General features: G+C 42.1%; 2 protein-coding genes across 16 annotated transcripts in view; one reads left to right on the forward strand and one right to left on the reverse strand.

Annotated features, from left to right (window-relative positions):
- RABGEF1 (RAB guanine nucleotide exchange factor 1) overlaps positions 1 to 15520 on the forward strand; it is a 78833-nt gene that overhangs the window by 23675 nt on the left and 39638 nt on the right. For 6 of the 15 annotated variants that reach the window (XM_063646379.1, XM_055292993.2, XM_063646383.1 and 3 more), the window contains 2 exons: positions 10604 to 10792; positions 14263 to 14429. In XM_063646379.1, the coding sequence (XP_063502449.1) occupies positions 10614 to 10792; positions 14263 to 14429 (346 nt within the window). In that variant the 5' untranslated portion in view covers positions 10604 to 10613. Of the gene's footprint in view, positions 1 to 7554; positions 7752 to 10603; positions 10793 to 14262; positions 14430 to 15520 lie in introns of those variants that run through there. The other 9 variants (XM_055292989.2, XM_055292988.2, XM_055292991.2 and 6 more) reach the window with 5 other exon arrangements.
- Positions 6215 to 7096, reverse strand: LOC129489827 (small ribosomal subunit protein eS4, X isoform-like). Its single transcript, XM_055293004.2, is given in 2 exon segments — positions 6215 to 6947; positions 6949 to 7096. Coding segments are annotated over 2 exon segments (735 nt in total). The 5' UTR covers positions 7014 to 7096; the 3' UTR covers positions 6215 to 6277.

Genomic DNA, 15520 nt, shown 5'->3' on the forward strand with positions numbered 1-15520 from the left:
ACCACACTGGTACTATTTGAGTCACTAGAAATGTAACAGTGGAGAAGGAAAATAATGTCTCTGTCCTCAGCAAATTGCATTGTGGCAGTGAGAGAGACAGACCAACAGGTAAATAAGTAAATAAAAAATATTTATTAGAAATAGGACATGGAGGCTGGGTGCAGTGGCTCATGCCTATAATCCCAGCAATTTGGGAGGCCAAGGTGGGTGGATCACTTGAGGCCAGGAATTCGAGATCAGCCTGGTCAATATGGCAAAACCCTGTCTCTACAAAAAATACAAAACTTAGCCAGGCGTGGTGCCACATGCCTATAGTCCCAGCTACTCAAGAGGCTGAGGCGAGAGGATTGCTTGAGCCTGGGGAGGTTGAGTGTTGTAAGCCATGATCGCACCACTGCACTCTAGTCTAGGTGACAGGGTGAGACCCTGTCTCAAGAAAAGAAAAGAAAAAAAAGAAATAGGACATGAAGGCTGGGCATGGTGGCTCACATCTGTAAGAAGCTCAAGACCAGCCTGGGCTACGTGGTAAGACCCCGCTTCTACCCCCCCCACCCCCCCCAAAGAATAATAAGAAATAGGACATGGAGAAATGGCATTGGGTCCAAGACGGAGGTGAGGGTTGGGTAGGTTGGGGTAGGTAGTATTTCACAGAGGCTAGTGAAGGCCTCTCACAGTCTGATGTGAAAGCTTAGACCTAAACGATGAGAAACAAACCACCACCTGGACAGCAAGGGCCACAGCATTACTCACGTTGGAATAGCATGTGCAAAGACTCTCCCAACAAAGGGGTAAGTGGAAAGGATAGCAGTTTAAAACACTCATTTATTTTTTACTTTTATTTTTTTAAGAGACAAGGTCTCTGTTGCCCATGCTGGAGTTCAGTGGTGCAGTCATAGCTCACTGCAGCCTCAAATTCCCAGCCTCAATCAGTTGTCCTACTTCAGCCTTCCTAAGTGCTGGGAATACAGGCTTGAGCCATCGCCCCTAGTCCACAGCACTCATTTGTTATCTGAAAGTTCTGTAGATTTGGGGTTCAAGCAGGCTCTACTGGGTATTCTGCTGAGGACCTCCGGAGGTCAGAATTAAGCATCGGCCAGCCTGGGTTTGTATTGGAGGTGATAGGGAGAGTCTCCTTCCAGACACACTCATGTTGGCAGAATTCATTTTCATATGGTGAACGCCTGAGGTCATTTCTTTGCTGGCTGTCAGCCAGAAGTCATTCTCAGCTTCTAGAAGCCACTCAAATTTCTTGGCTTTTAGTCTCCTCCAGCTTCAAAACCATCAATAGTACTTTGACTCTCTCTAACTTCACATTCTGTCTCTTCTGTTTTTTAAAAAGACAGCTTTATTGAGGTATAATTCACATACCATAGAATTCTCCCTTTTGAAGAGCGCACTTAAGTGACAGCCATTACCACAGCCAACTTTAGAACATTTTCATTATCTCAAAAAGAAACCCATGCCCTTTGTCTATCCCTCTCAGTGCTAAATGACCACCAGTCTATTTTCTGTCTCTAGATTTCCCTGGTATGGATGTTCAGATGAATGAAATCATATAATGTGTGATCGTTTATAACTGGCATCTCTCACTTAGCGTGTTTTCAGGGTTCACCATGTTGTAGCATATATCAGTACTTCATTCCTTTTTATGACCAAGTAATATTCCATTTTATGGATATACCACATTTTGTTTATTCATCAGTTGATGTACATCTGGGTTGTTTCTGCTCTTGGACTATTATGGATAATGCTGATATAAACATTCATGTACAAGTTTCCCTGTGGACACGTTTTTATTTCCCTTAGTCTAGGAGTCAAATTGCTGGTTTCTATGGTAATATTGTTTAATCATTTGAGAAACTGCCAGGCTTCTCCACAATGGCTGTACCATTTTACATTCCTACAAACAGTATATGAGGTTTCCAGTTTCCCCACATTCTTGGCAACACTTGTTATTTCTGACTTTTTGGTTCTAGTCATCCTACTGGATGTGAAGTGGCATCTCATTGTGGTTTTGTTTCGCACTTCCTTGATGACTGATAATGTGGAACATCTTTTCACATACTCATGACTGTTTGCATATCTTTCTGGAGAAACATCCATTCAGATCTTTTACCTGCTGAAAAAATTGTTAATTTTTATTATTGAGTTATAAGAATTCTTTATATATTCTGGATACAAGTTCCTTATTACATAAATGACTTGCAAATGTTTTCTCTCATTCTGTGGGTTCTGTTTTCATTCGAGAAGGTCATCTGAAGCACAAACATTAAAATTTTATTGGAGTACAATTTATCTGTCTTTTGTTGCTCCTGCTTTTGGTGCCATATCTAAACATCCTTTGTCAAATCCAATATCATGAAAATTTTACCTCTACATTTTCTTCTGAGAGCTTTAGTTTTAGCTTTTACATTTAGGTGTTTGATTGATTCTGAGTTAATTTTTGTATGTGGTATGAAGTAAGCATCTAACATCTAACATCGTTCTTTTGCATGTGGCTATCCAATTTTCCCAGCACTATTTGGTGAAAAGACTTTTTTTTCTCCATTGAATGGTCTTGGTATTTTTGTGGAAAATCAGTTGACAGAAGACGTGTGGGTTTATTTCTGGAATCTCAATTCTAGTCCGTTGATTTCTATGACTTTCCTTGTGCCAGTACCACGCTGTAGTAATTACCATGGCTTTGTAGTAAGTTTTGAAATCAGGAAATGTCAGTTTTCTTACATTCTTTTTCAAGATTGTTTTGGCCATTCTGGGTCCTTGTTCTCTTCTGCATTTTAGGGTTCATGTGCTTTCATTGGGCCCATCTAGATATCTAGGATAGTCTCCTTATTTTAATGATTAGTCAACTTAATTATATCTGCAAAGTCTTTTTTGCAGTGTAAGGTAACATAATTACAGGTGTAGCACCAGAGAGTGAAGGTCATGGGCGCACAGGTCCTATGAGGCTTAGTTTGGTGAAAAGGTGGAGAATGATAGGAGCAGAGAGGTTGGAGAGGGAGATAGGAAAGGGAGTTTCAGAAATGTTACATAGTTTGCCTAAAGTTACATTTCCAGTACGTGACAGAGCTGGGGTTGGAGTGCAGATAGGACTGATCTCTGTGATTTCATGGTCCACACCAAATCAGTCTTCTTAGAGCTATTGTTATTGTTTCTGTCTAATAAATACTGAGCTTTTAATGTATGCCAAGTAATCCACAGAGTACTCCTTTATGTTTTTCTAGCTCTTAAAGAGCATCTGTACAAGTCTTTTGGCATAGATAATAGGCTCTACTGGAACCAGCTTAAGAAAAAAAGAAAAAAGCAGTTAGGGGACCAGGGTGTATGACTCAGAATCTGAGGGTGGGCGTGCAGCTAAACCTTAGCCAGGGATTGGAACTGGGAGATTGAAATCACTCAGGACATATAGGACCTTCTACTTTTCTCTGCTTCTTGGGGTATGTCTATTTCACTCTGTAGACTATCCTGATACTCAGACCACTTGATAGAAGATCATGTCACACAGCGCCATCATTCAAGAGAACAGCCTGACTTAGTCCCATTTCCAAAACTCCAAGCAAAAGACTAACACAGTTGGAGGCAATCAGCTGTGATCCTGAATTGGGGGGCCATTCACGTTATACAAATATAACTGCTGCCAGCTTATCTTTGTGGATTGAGAGGACAGTTTCCTGATAACACGGGAGGTTATGTGCTAGGCAGACTTCCCAAACTATGTTCATTTTAGTAACATTGACTAGTACTATCATACTTATAGTACAAAATTTAAAAAACTTAATTGATCTATGTGAAAAAATAGGTATTTCCTTTTGCCCATTTCTCTTGAAAGGTAAGAAAAGGGACATCAGGATGATAATGGCAAGATTAGCTCAGACTTTCAAAATAATTTGAAACCCAGACTTGGCATACTAAGTATAGGCTTACTTGAGCTCAGGAGTTCAAGACCACCTGGGTAACGTGGCGAAACACCGCCTCTACAAAAAAATAACAATTAGCCAGGCATGGTGGCTGAGTGGTGGGAGTATTGCCTTGAGCTCGAGAAGTCAAGGCTGCAGTGAGCTGTGATCACGCCACTGCACTCTAGCCTGAATGACAGACCCTGTCTTCCAAAAAAAAAAGGAAGCTTAGTGCTTAGTGATGTCTCTGCCACTTACTACTTTTTTGATGGAATAAGTCATGATTTCTTAATGTTAGTATCTTTATCTCTTACCATAGGACATAGTAGATGGTGTTTAAAAACATTCTAGGACTCTATTCTTTTTTTCTACTTCTTATTTTCTTCCTTTCGACCTCAGCCTTATCTACTATTTATAAATGGCTGGTGTCTTAGATCTAAATCCTGACCTTGGAGGGCTTTAACCTTGTAGAGGAAGTAAACAGTAAACTTGAGAGTTCTTTCTAATTAGATTTCCCTCTCCCTGTCAAGTCTCATTAAATAACTCTTAAAGATCTGACCTCTAAGGTAGATCCGTCGTCTTTCCATTCCCACTGTATTACTTCTTATTTATTTATTTATTTATTTGTTTATTTATTTATTTATTTTTGAGACAGGGTTTCACTCTGTTGCCCAGGCTGGAGTGCAGTGGTGCGATCTCGGCTTACTGCAGCCTCTGCCTCTGCCTCCCAGGTCCAAGCGATTCTTGTGCCTCAGCCTCCTGAGTACCTGGGGTTACAGGCAAGTGCCACCTCGCCTGGCTACCCACTGTGTTACCTCAAGTCCTCTAGTTGTAGTTGTCTCTTGGTCAGTATCTGTGTCTCCTGTTCTATACTTCTCCCTAATCCAACCTAGAAATTGCCTCTCAAGTTTCTTTTTTCTTTTTTTTCTTTTTTTTTGAGAGAGCGTCTCCCTCTGTTGCCCAGGCTGGAGTGCAATGGCATGATCTTGGCTCACTGCAACCTCCATCTCCCAGGTTCATGCGGTTCTTGTGTCTCAGCTTCCCGAGTAGCTGGGATTACAGATGTCTGCCACCATGCCCAGCTAATTTTTGTATGTTTAATAGAGACGGGGTTTTGCTATGTTGGCTAGGCTGGTCTCGAACTCCTGCCCTCAGGTGATCTGCCCGCCTCGGCCTCCCAAAGTGCTGGGATTATAGGCGTGAGCCACTGTGCCCGGTCGAGGTTTTTTGTTTTTTTTTTTAAATCATAGAGTAAAATTGATTTGGGAGGAGTATAATGTTCTGCGAATTTTTAAATTTTATTAGATTTATGTAAACACTTCCATAATCAGAATACAGAACAGTTTCATCACCCCAAAAAACTTCCTTGTGCTAATCCTTTATAGTCACATCCTTTCCTACCCCTAGTTCCTAAATGAAATCATACAATATGTAAACTTTTAAGATGACTGCTATGGTCTGAATCTTTGTGTGTCCCCCAAATTCGTATGTTGAAATTCTGAACCACAAGGTGATGCTACTAGGAGGTGGAGCCTTTGGGAGGTGATTAGTTCATGAAAGTGGAGCCCTCATGACTGGGGCTTATAAGTGCCCTTATAAGAGACCGCAGAGAGCCTAGCCTGTCTCCCCTCCCACCACGTGAGGACACGGGGAGAAGGTACCTTCATTGAACCACCAGACACCAACATCTGTTGACTTCTTGATCTTGAACTTGCCAGCTTCCTGAACTGTGAGAAATAAATTTCTGTTTTTTATAACCTACCCAGTTTATGGTATTTTGTTACTGCAGCCAGAAGGAACTAAGATGCTAGCTTCTATCAGCATAAAGCGTTTGAGATTCATCAAAGTTGTTGGGTGTACTGATACCTGTTGTTCTTATTGTTTCCCTGAGTAGCATTCTGTTGTATGGATGTACCATAGTTTGTTTATTCATTCACCCATTGAAGGATATTTTAGTTGTCATTTTTTGTCATCACGAATAATGCTATTATAACTGTTTGTGTATGGAATTTTGTAAATAGCAGTTTTTATTTCTCTAGAGGAAATATCCAGGAGAGGGATTGCAAACAAATGTTTCAGACCTTTGATGTGAAGGGAGATGTTGTATTTACTATACTGGACAGTTAACAAATTGTCTTCTGCTGTGGAAGGAGCTGTCATCTTTCTCTTGTAAGGATGTTCAATATACAAACGTCCTTGACTGGACAGTATGTAGCAAAGGCCTCTCATGGAAATGTGGGACACCAGTGTATATATCTTCTTTGTTAAAGTGTCTATTGAGGTTTTTTGCTCATTTTTATTTTTTTGTTTTTTTGCTATTAATCCTGCCACAGTATTTTTAATTACGTACAAAGATCTGACATGTCACCCAGGGACCCATTTCACCCACTGCTCTGTTTGGCCACCTGTCTTTTGTCTCTCTCTTCAGCAATGGTGAGGCGGATACCCTTTCCTCGGGGAAGAGAAATCCATGGTTTGTTGCCCTTGCCAATAACAAAAATGTTGGAAAGTCGAGTGGCAAAGCTGTTGCCATTGGCATCTTTCATGTGAACCACGTCAAAAGATCCAGGGTGCCTCTCTCTGTTGGTGATCACACCAATTCTTCCCAAGTTGGCACCTCCAGTCACCATACACAGGTTACCAGTGTCGAACTTGATGAAATCAGTAATCTTGCCAGTCTCCAAATCAATCTGAATAGTATCATTCACCTTGATGAGGGAATCGGGGTAGCGGATGGTGAGGGCATCATGAGTCACCAGATGAAGGATTCCTTTTGTGCCCACAAAGATCTTTCTCACTTTGCACAACTTGTACTTGGCCTTCTCAGGTGTAATACGATGTACAGCAAAGCGACCCTTGGTGTCATAGATCAGACGGAAATTCTCTCCTGTCTTGTCAATGCTGATGACATCCATGAATCCAGCAGGGTAGGTTATATCAGTTCGGACCTTGCCATCAATCTTAATGAACCGCTGCATGCAAATCTTCTTTACTTCATCTCCTGTCAGGGCATTCTTAAGTCTGTTCCTTAGGAAAATGATGAGGGGGAGACGCTCTCAACTTGTGGGGACCAGTGGATGGACGAGGAGCAAACACACCGGTCAATTTATCCAGCATCCAATGCTTTGGAGCTGCTACCCGCTTCAGATGCTTCTTGGGACCACGAGCTATGGCTGCGTTAGGCAAGGAAAGAGCTGCTCATTTTTAAATTGGGTGGTTTGTTTTCTGACAACTGAGTTTTGAGAGTTCTTTATACATTCTGGGTATGTAAGTTCTTTGCCAAATATGTGATTTGCTGCAAGTAGTTTCTCCCATTCTGTAGCTTGTCTTTTTGTTTTCTAAACAGTTATTCCCAGAGCAAAATGTTTTGTTTCGTTGCCAAGTTTGGGATGCAGGTTCTGTGGGCTGTGGCTTTAATGTCAGTTCATCGTTCAGAGTTTTGTAGTGCTGTTTCCATCTGTTTCATGTATGTGCTGATCTGAGACCTGCATAGTGGTCTCTCTGTTAGTCCCAATTAGAAACCTTTGGTACTGAATAGCGTCAGATCCATGCATATGCAGCCTAAGAGTAAGCCTAGAAATTGCTTTCTTGAGTTCTCCTCAGCAATTTTTCTCACTTTTTATTCCCCAGGAACTCATATTTTCTTTCTTTTGTCCAGAAAACTGTGGATTTAGTTACCGCACTCTGCCATGTCCTTCCACCATTGCCGGCATATTTGAGGCCAAGGATAGAGATTGGGAAAAATCGGTAGTTCTCCTGCCTCAGAGTTTGGCTCCTGCACTCTCTCATTTCAGCCACAGCTGCAGACAAAGCACACGTTTGCTGGGCACTGTGGCTCAAGAGAAGGGGGAGATGGTAAGTGGGGGGATCCCCATATTCTCTCTGGCTGCTAGGAGTCCCCTTTCACATGCCTGGAGCCCAAACTAGAGGAGCTTTCTCTGTGCTGTGGGGCCCATTTCCAGTTTGGCTGGTGGTATTGGATGGGAGAAAGTGGTAATCTCTTTGACGGCTGGGTGATACTTCCAATTCTGGTCTTCCCCACTTCTCCATTTTGCTTTTCAGAATCCTCAAAAATAGTGCACAGTGCATACTGTCCAGGTTTGATAGCTGGATGAAATCTGTGAGGCCTCTCTCCCCAGCAACTGCAGTCGCTGTGCTCAGTTTTTCTTCCTTGTTTTTATTTATGCCTGACTTCCTTCTAGCTGTCACCCATGTGTCTGCACACCTTAATGTTCAGCCAAAGATTGTTGTTTGTTCAGACAAAGATTGAGATTGCGCTCAGACATCTCAATCTTTAGTTAGGCTTCCACTCTGATCAGCAGAGCCTGTGCATACACAGAGGAGACACAGGAGAACCTTGTAAAAATAAGAGTGAGGTTAGAGAGAAGGGCTTGAAATTTGAGTTCATTCCTTGGCCTGGACATAGATGCATCGCAGAAAGTGGAAGTTTTGTCCATCTTTGCAGTTGCTTTTGCGGGAGAGGATTGATTTTCCTTCTCACTTCGTCATGCTAGAAGACAGAACTCTACATCTCAAGTTTTATGTCTTAAGATAGAGATCTTATCATGCTTTCCCCTTTTCAGGAGCTTTCAGTGGTGACTTTCAATCCAGACTCTGTAGCTTAGAGTTTTAAAAAGCCATCATGATTTGACTTCCCACCTTAGTTGTTTAGTTTACCTTCTGTCTATACTACATCATTCATATTTTACATTTGCCTTCTTGCTTCTGAGCTTTTTGTGAAAGGCATCCTTCCTGTCCAGAATGTCCTCCCTCTTTCTGTCATCCTTCCAAGACCCTTTCAACACAAGGCTCTTTAAGGTCTATTGCCAGCATCCCCAAGTGGTCTCTCTATATTCCCTAAGTCAGAATTCCTATGTCTGGTACTCCCTAACAGTTTCCTAACACTTTCTCTTTTTCCACGTTTTTCAGTCTGCCTGTACTTTGGGTTATGAGCTTCATGAGGGCAAGGACGTGTTCTATCAGTTGCATCACCAGTGCCATCTAGCTCAATTCTCTGCACACAGTTGGCACTTAGTAAATGTTTGAGTTAAATTAATAAGATCCCCAAGATATAGGGCTTAATTTTATCTGCACATGTGAGTCTTCTTGAATGAATGGTGTGGAGTGCCGCTTTTTTTCTGTGCTTGTTTGGCAGTTTGTTTATGTGGAGAAGAATGAAGACCATGTGGTTTCAGTTTGAACAGAAATTGTTGCATAGCGATTTACCATACAGCTGTGAGACTATGAACAAATGAGTTTAAATATTATACAGTAGACAAGAAAACTGACTTTAGAACTTAAGGTATTATTTCAGTTTTTTTCTCTTCTCTTCTCTCTAGACAAGGCCTCGCTCTGTCACCCAGGTTGGAGCACAGTGGTGTGATCATACCTCACTGCAGCCTCCAACTCCTGGGCTCAGGCGATCCTCCCGTCTCAGCCTCCCAAGTAGCTGGGACTACAGGCATACACCATCACTCCCAGCTAGTTTTTGTATTTTTTGTAGAGATGGGGTCTTGCTGTGTTGCCCAGGCTGGTCCTGAGCTCCTAGCCTCAAGTGATCCTCCCACCTTGGCCTCTCAAAGTGCTGGGATTACAAGCATGAGCCACTATGCCCAGCCTGGGTTTGTTTTTTTTACAGCAGCCATCCTAATGAGTGTGAAGTGATATCTCATTGTGATTTTGATTTGCATTTCCCTGATGATTAGTGATGTTGAGCATTTTTTCATGTTTGTTGGCTGTTGGTATGTCTTTGGAGAATTGTTTATTGAAGTCCTTTTCCCATTTGTTAATTGGATTATTTGGGGTTTTTTTGTTGTTGTTATTGAGTTGTAGGAGTTCCTTTATTTTAGATATTAACCCCTTATTAGATATATGGTTTGCAGATAAGTTCTCCCATTCTGTGTGTTGTTCCTTTTTACTCTGTCAGTTGGTTCCTGTGTTGTGCAGACATTTAATTTTCCTTTATTTCCTTTGAGATGGAGTCTTGCTCTGTCACCCAGCCCGGAGTGCAGTGGCGTGATCTTGGCTCACTGCAAACTCCGCCTCCCAGGTTCACGCGATTCTCCTGCCTCAGCCTCCCAAATAGCTGGGACTACAGGTGCCCACCACCACGCCCGGCTAATTTTTTTGTATTTTTAGTAGAGACAGGGTTTCATCATGTTAGCCAGGATACCCTCCATCTCTTGATTTTGTTATCCGCCCTCCTCAGCCTCCCAAAGGGCTGGAATTACAGGCATGAGCCACCACGCCCGGTGTGTGCAGACATTTTAAAGTTTGATATAATGTATTTGTCTGATTTTGCTTTTGTTGCCTGTGCTTTTGGTGTCATATCCTAGAAGTCATTGCAAAATCCAGTGTCGGGAAGCTTTTCCCCTAAGTTTTTTTCTAGGAGTTTTCTAGTTTCCAGCCTTTACATTTAGGTCTTTAATCTAATGTTAGTCCTTTCTTAAATTTTTTTTTTTTTTTTTTTGTATTTTGGGCAGGGAATAAGTCTTTCTTTAATATGGCTGTGTCAGGAATTGACTATATTTAACATTCTTTTTTCTTCCTTCCTCCCCTCTCTCCCTCCCTCCTTCATTCCCTCCTTCCCTCTCTTAACAGCTTGAAGATAATGGAATCACTCACTTTTTGTTCATAATTGGTAAGATTTTAGTTAGTAGAATGATAATTCATTTTCAACAGCACTTTCTTGTTTGTTCATTGGTTAGCAGGAAGAAGATGAGCCTTAAGTCTGAACGCCGAGGAATTCATGTGGATCAATCGGATCTCCTGTGCAAGAAAGGATGTGGTTACTACGGCAACCCTGCCTGGCAGGGTTTCTGCTCCAAGTGCTGGAGGGAAGAGTACCACAAAGCCAGGCAGAAGCAGATTCAGGAGGACTGGGAGCTGGCGGAGCGGTAAAAGGACTTAACTAGGGGCGGCTGAACAGTGACGTGACTGGATATATAGTTCTGTCACCGTCTAAATACATTTTTTCACTTCTGCTTTGAGCTATCAGCAAGTCAGTTTAATATTAAGGAAAAGGATGTCTTCCTCTCTTGTCAACTTTTAATGAACAGCTTTCAGTAGTTTCTTCATTTTGTGTTTGTCTTCTGATTATTTTCTTTGGGTTGTGTTAGTTTTAGTTCTCAAATGTAGACAATAAGCTCCTTGGAGTGGAAGAATGGAGATAGGCATATTTCCTGGTGAAGATTATATGAGCTAATAAAGTTGACGTACCTAGTGCAGGGCTTGGAAATGGCACTAATCAAGCATTATTTCCCTCATTCTTTTAATATATATTTAGCATGGCATCTAGCTCAGTGATAAAACACAGTAGTAGAAATCTGTTGACTTGTATACATAGTCATTGCATTGTAGAAATTTAACTTTTATTTAAAAATTAGGTTAGTCAAAGGCAGTTGGTATTATCCGGAAATATAATGATGTTAAAAATTAAACGATGGGCTGGGCACAGTGGCTCACGCCTATAATCCTAGCACTTTGGGAGGGTGAGGCAGGAGGATCATCTGAGGTCAGGAGTTCAAGACCAGCCTGACCAACATGGTGAAACCGCATCTCTACTAAAAATATTAAAAAAGTTAGCCAGGCGTGGTGGTACGCACTTGTTATCCCAGCTACTCGAGAGGCTGAGGCAGGAGAATTGGTCGAACCCAGGTATTGGAGGTTGCAGTGAGCTGAGATCGTACCACTGCACTCTAGCCTGGGAGACAGAGTGAGACTCTGTCTCAAAAAAAAAAAAATAAATAAATAAATAATAAATAAATGATGGGATGGCTAGTGAGCATAGTAACTAATAAAATGCCATGCATAATGTTAATTCTTTGCCAGAGCATTCTAGAAATTCTAAAACTGCTTCAACAGAAGAAAGTCAAATGGAATTCTGCCAACTCCTCTAGCTAGTTTTTTTTTTTTTTTTTTTTCCATCCAGTCAGCCAATATTTGTTGAGTGACTCCTTTGCTGGCATCTGTGGTGAACTCAGAGAATTAGAAATTACACATTGCTTTCAGTGACTGTGGTCAATCAAAGAGAAAATTTTAACCCAGAACATGAATGATCTCATCAGGGTTTCCACTGCATGCCTGATGCTGTCAGTAGCAGATCCTGTTTCAAAAACAGAGTGGAGGACACTAGGCACAAACTCCCTCAGCTTCCTCCCCTCGCCACATAAACATGTACTAATACCTTTATATTAACTTTTTGTCTGTCCTAGAGAAAGAGGGGTCCTGATTCCATCCTCAGACTTAGTACCTCCACCTGTGATTTTTGTTTCTATTTCTTACTGCTTTTAATTGTGACCCTGCTAAATCTCTTGGAAAGCTTGTAAAAGCAGTGATTGCTGGACCTTACCCTCAGAGTCTCTGATTTTAGTGGCTTGGGAGTAAGACTAGAGAATTTGCATTTCTGACAAGTTGCCTGCTGATGCTGCTGCTGCTGTCTGGGGAATCATACTTGGAAAATCATTGTCTTTTAGATAGTGCTTGTGCTTTTTGTTTATTTGTTTGTTTGTTTTTGAGACAGGGTCTTGCTCTGTCACCCTGGCTGGAGTGCAGTGGTGCAATTTCAACTCACTGCAACCTCTGCTTCCTGGGCTCAAGTGATCCTCCTGCTTCAGCCTCCCAAGTAGCTAGGACTACAGAAGTATGCCACCATGCCCAGCTAATTTTTGTATTTTATGTAGAGACAGGGTTTCACCATGTTGCCCAGGCTGGTCTCAAATTCCTGAGCTCAAGCGATCCAGCCGCCTTGGCCTCCCAGTGTGCTGGGATTACAGGCGTGAGCCACCGCACCAGGCCTGTGTTTGGGAATTAATACAGGTGGTTCACATGCAGCTAATCCAAAGCCAAATTTATTGCTTTTATTTATTATTCTCCCCATTCTGAACATTTTCCTCCTAACCCTTCTCCTGAGTCAATTAATGGCATCACTATTTACCAAGTTAGCTGAAAAACCTTGATTTCATTCCTGATTTCTCTTTCATTTCCCATGCTACCTACAACTTGACCAAGTTCTATTTCTCCCAACTCAGAGAAGTCTTTTGAATTTTACCTTTTCTACTCCTGTTTTCCAGGTGCTTATTTTCTTTTACTTAAACCTTTATAATATACTCTTACTTCTTGTCCCTGTCTCTAGTTTCTCTACCCTTCAAGTTGTTCACACAGCTACCTGCATGATCTTTCTAAAGATATGACAACGACAACTTCTTGGATTTACAGTCTTTCTTGCTTCCCCTACCACATGATGAAATCCAGAATAGTGGGCTTAGCAGTCAAGATTCCCTACCCTCTGGTGCCTTCCTGTGTATCCAGTATCACAGTTCATCACATGCCCGGTGCTGTGGCTACATTCAGCTTGTTGTGAAGCAAACCACAGGCTTGCACATTTATAGTTCTTTCTTTCTAGAATGCCCTTTCACTTAGAATTCTATTCAGCCTTATTAGTCAGGCATGGTGGTGTGCGCCTGTAGTCCCAATAACTTGGGAGGCTGAGACATGAGAGTCGCTTGAACTCGGGAGGCAGAGGTTGTAGTGAGCTGATACCGTGCTATTACACTCCAGCCTGGGCGATGGAGTGACACTCTGTCTCAAAAACAACCAAAAAAAAGGATCCTGTTTATCCTTTAAGACCCCACCCAAACATCACCGTTGTAAAGCCTCGTCAGACTCCGCCAGCAGATTGAGTTGTTCTTTCCTGTGTTCTCACAGCACTCAATTTTTACTCTGATGTAGCAGCTGTTCCATTATGTAGCAGTTGTTTACTTACCTTTTCATCTGTTCCAGCCTTGAGCTTGTTGGGGAAAAGGACTAGACTTGATTTCTTTCATGTAACCCTAGAGCAGTTGCTGAATGAGCATGAGAGGATCCCATTTGAAATCTGTAGTGCATGAAGAGCTGTCCATCCTGTAGCTATGTGAGACCTCAGACTGATTTGGCATATTTAGTCTCTAGTTCTTTTTTTTTTTTTTTTTTTTTTTTTGAGACGGAGTCTCGCTCTGTCGCCCAGGCTGGAGTGCAGTGGCGCAATCTCGGCTCACTGCAAGCTCCGCCTCCCGTGTTCACGCCATTCTCCTGCCTCAGCCTCTCCGAGTAGCTGGGACTACAGGCGCCCGCCACCACGCCCGGCTAATTTTTTTTTATATTTTTAGTAGAGACGGGGTTTCACCGTGGTCTCGATCTCCTGACCTCGTGATCCGCCCGCCTCGGCCTCCCAAAGTGCTGGGATTACAAGCGTGAGCCACCGCGCCCGGCCATTTAGTCTCTAGTTCTAAAATCTTTAGATCCTCCTGAATTAATGGAGTAATAACCTTCAGATACAGAGAAACGTTGGAGAATATCTAGATCATTCTAATCCTCTCTTGAATTGCAGACTCCAGCGGGAGGAAGAAGAGGCCTTTGCCAGCAGTCAGAGCAGCCAGGGGGCCCAATCCCTCACATTCTCCAAGTTTGAAGAAAAGAAAACCAACGAGAAGACCCGCAAGGTTACCACAGTGAAGAAATTCTTCAGTGCGTCTTCCAGGGTCGGATCAAAGAAGGGTAATGTTCTGATACTCTTTTTTTTCTTCTCTGCCTGAGTGAGACACAGAGGAGATCCCCAATGCTCATAGTCTCAGCTTTGTAATTTCTGTCAACTTTTTGAGGACATCAGCTCAGATTTGAGACTGAAATTGGGTTTGAGGGTCAGACAATATATGAAACCAATACTCTCTTTGGTTGAAAGACATTGTGTTTTAGAGAAGTTGGTTTATAGGAGGAATAAAGAGAATTGAAATAGGTAGTTACATTTATGAAATTCATCCTTATCCAAATGACTATCGCTTTGGATGTTTTGGTTTTTGTGCCTTCATTTGTGGATCCTGGTTTGTTCTGTGGTATAATACCCTCACTGTTCATAGCTTGTCAAAAATGGTGATTTCTAGGCTTGAAAGTCATCTGAGAGAGAGATTTTGTGCCCGAGAGCTTATTTGAGAGACAACTTGTGTCTTGAGGAAGTGTATTGAGAACATATAGGAAAAGGCCTACGTTGGGCTCTTGGGGGGATGAAAGTGAGCCATAGTAGCTGTTTTCCAGTGCATGGATTTGTATGTAGGTGATCATATTCACCCTGCTTTTTAAAATGCCATATAACCAGCAAGAGGATTGTCACTTAAGTCACAGTTGTTCTACCATTGAGCAGACTAGCTATTTGAAGTGGCCCAACATGAAGCAAGAAAGAATCTTTGTTGTTAGGCCTCAGTCTCTCCAAATTTATGTTGGTACTCAGAGTTATGCAGTCAAAGCGAAATAATGAGGGAGACTGGGAACCAACACTGATGCTGTCAGAAGACCTGTTCTCTGGGAGCCCCCTCACTTGCTCCCCAGTTCCTACCCTGGGGTAATTGTAATGAGGTCTCCCCTGAAGGCCGGGGAATGAATAATAAGACAGTGTTACTTCTTAAGATACTTGCTGGTCTTCTAGGTTTTGTGACTTTTGCTGTTTCCTTTTGTTTTATTAAAAGGAAGTATTGCTCATAACCAAAAACACACTTCTGTTTAAGACATGGATACCAGACCTAGTGCGGTAGCTCAAGCCTGTGATCTCAGCACTTTGGGAGGCCAAAACAGATGAATCACCTGAGCTCAGGAGT

Source organism: Symphalangus syndactylus, chromosome 9 (genome assembly GCF_028878055.3).
Source record: "Symphalangus syndactylus isolate Jambi chromosome 9, NHGRI_mSymSyn1-v2.1_pri, whole genome shotgun sequence".
Lineage (NCBI taxonomy): Eukaryota > Metazoa > Chordata > Mammalia > Primates > Hylobatidae > Symphalangus > Symphalangus syndactylus.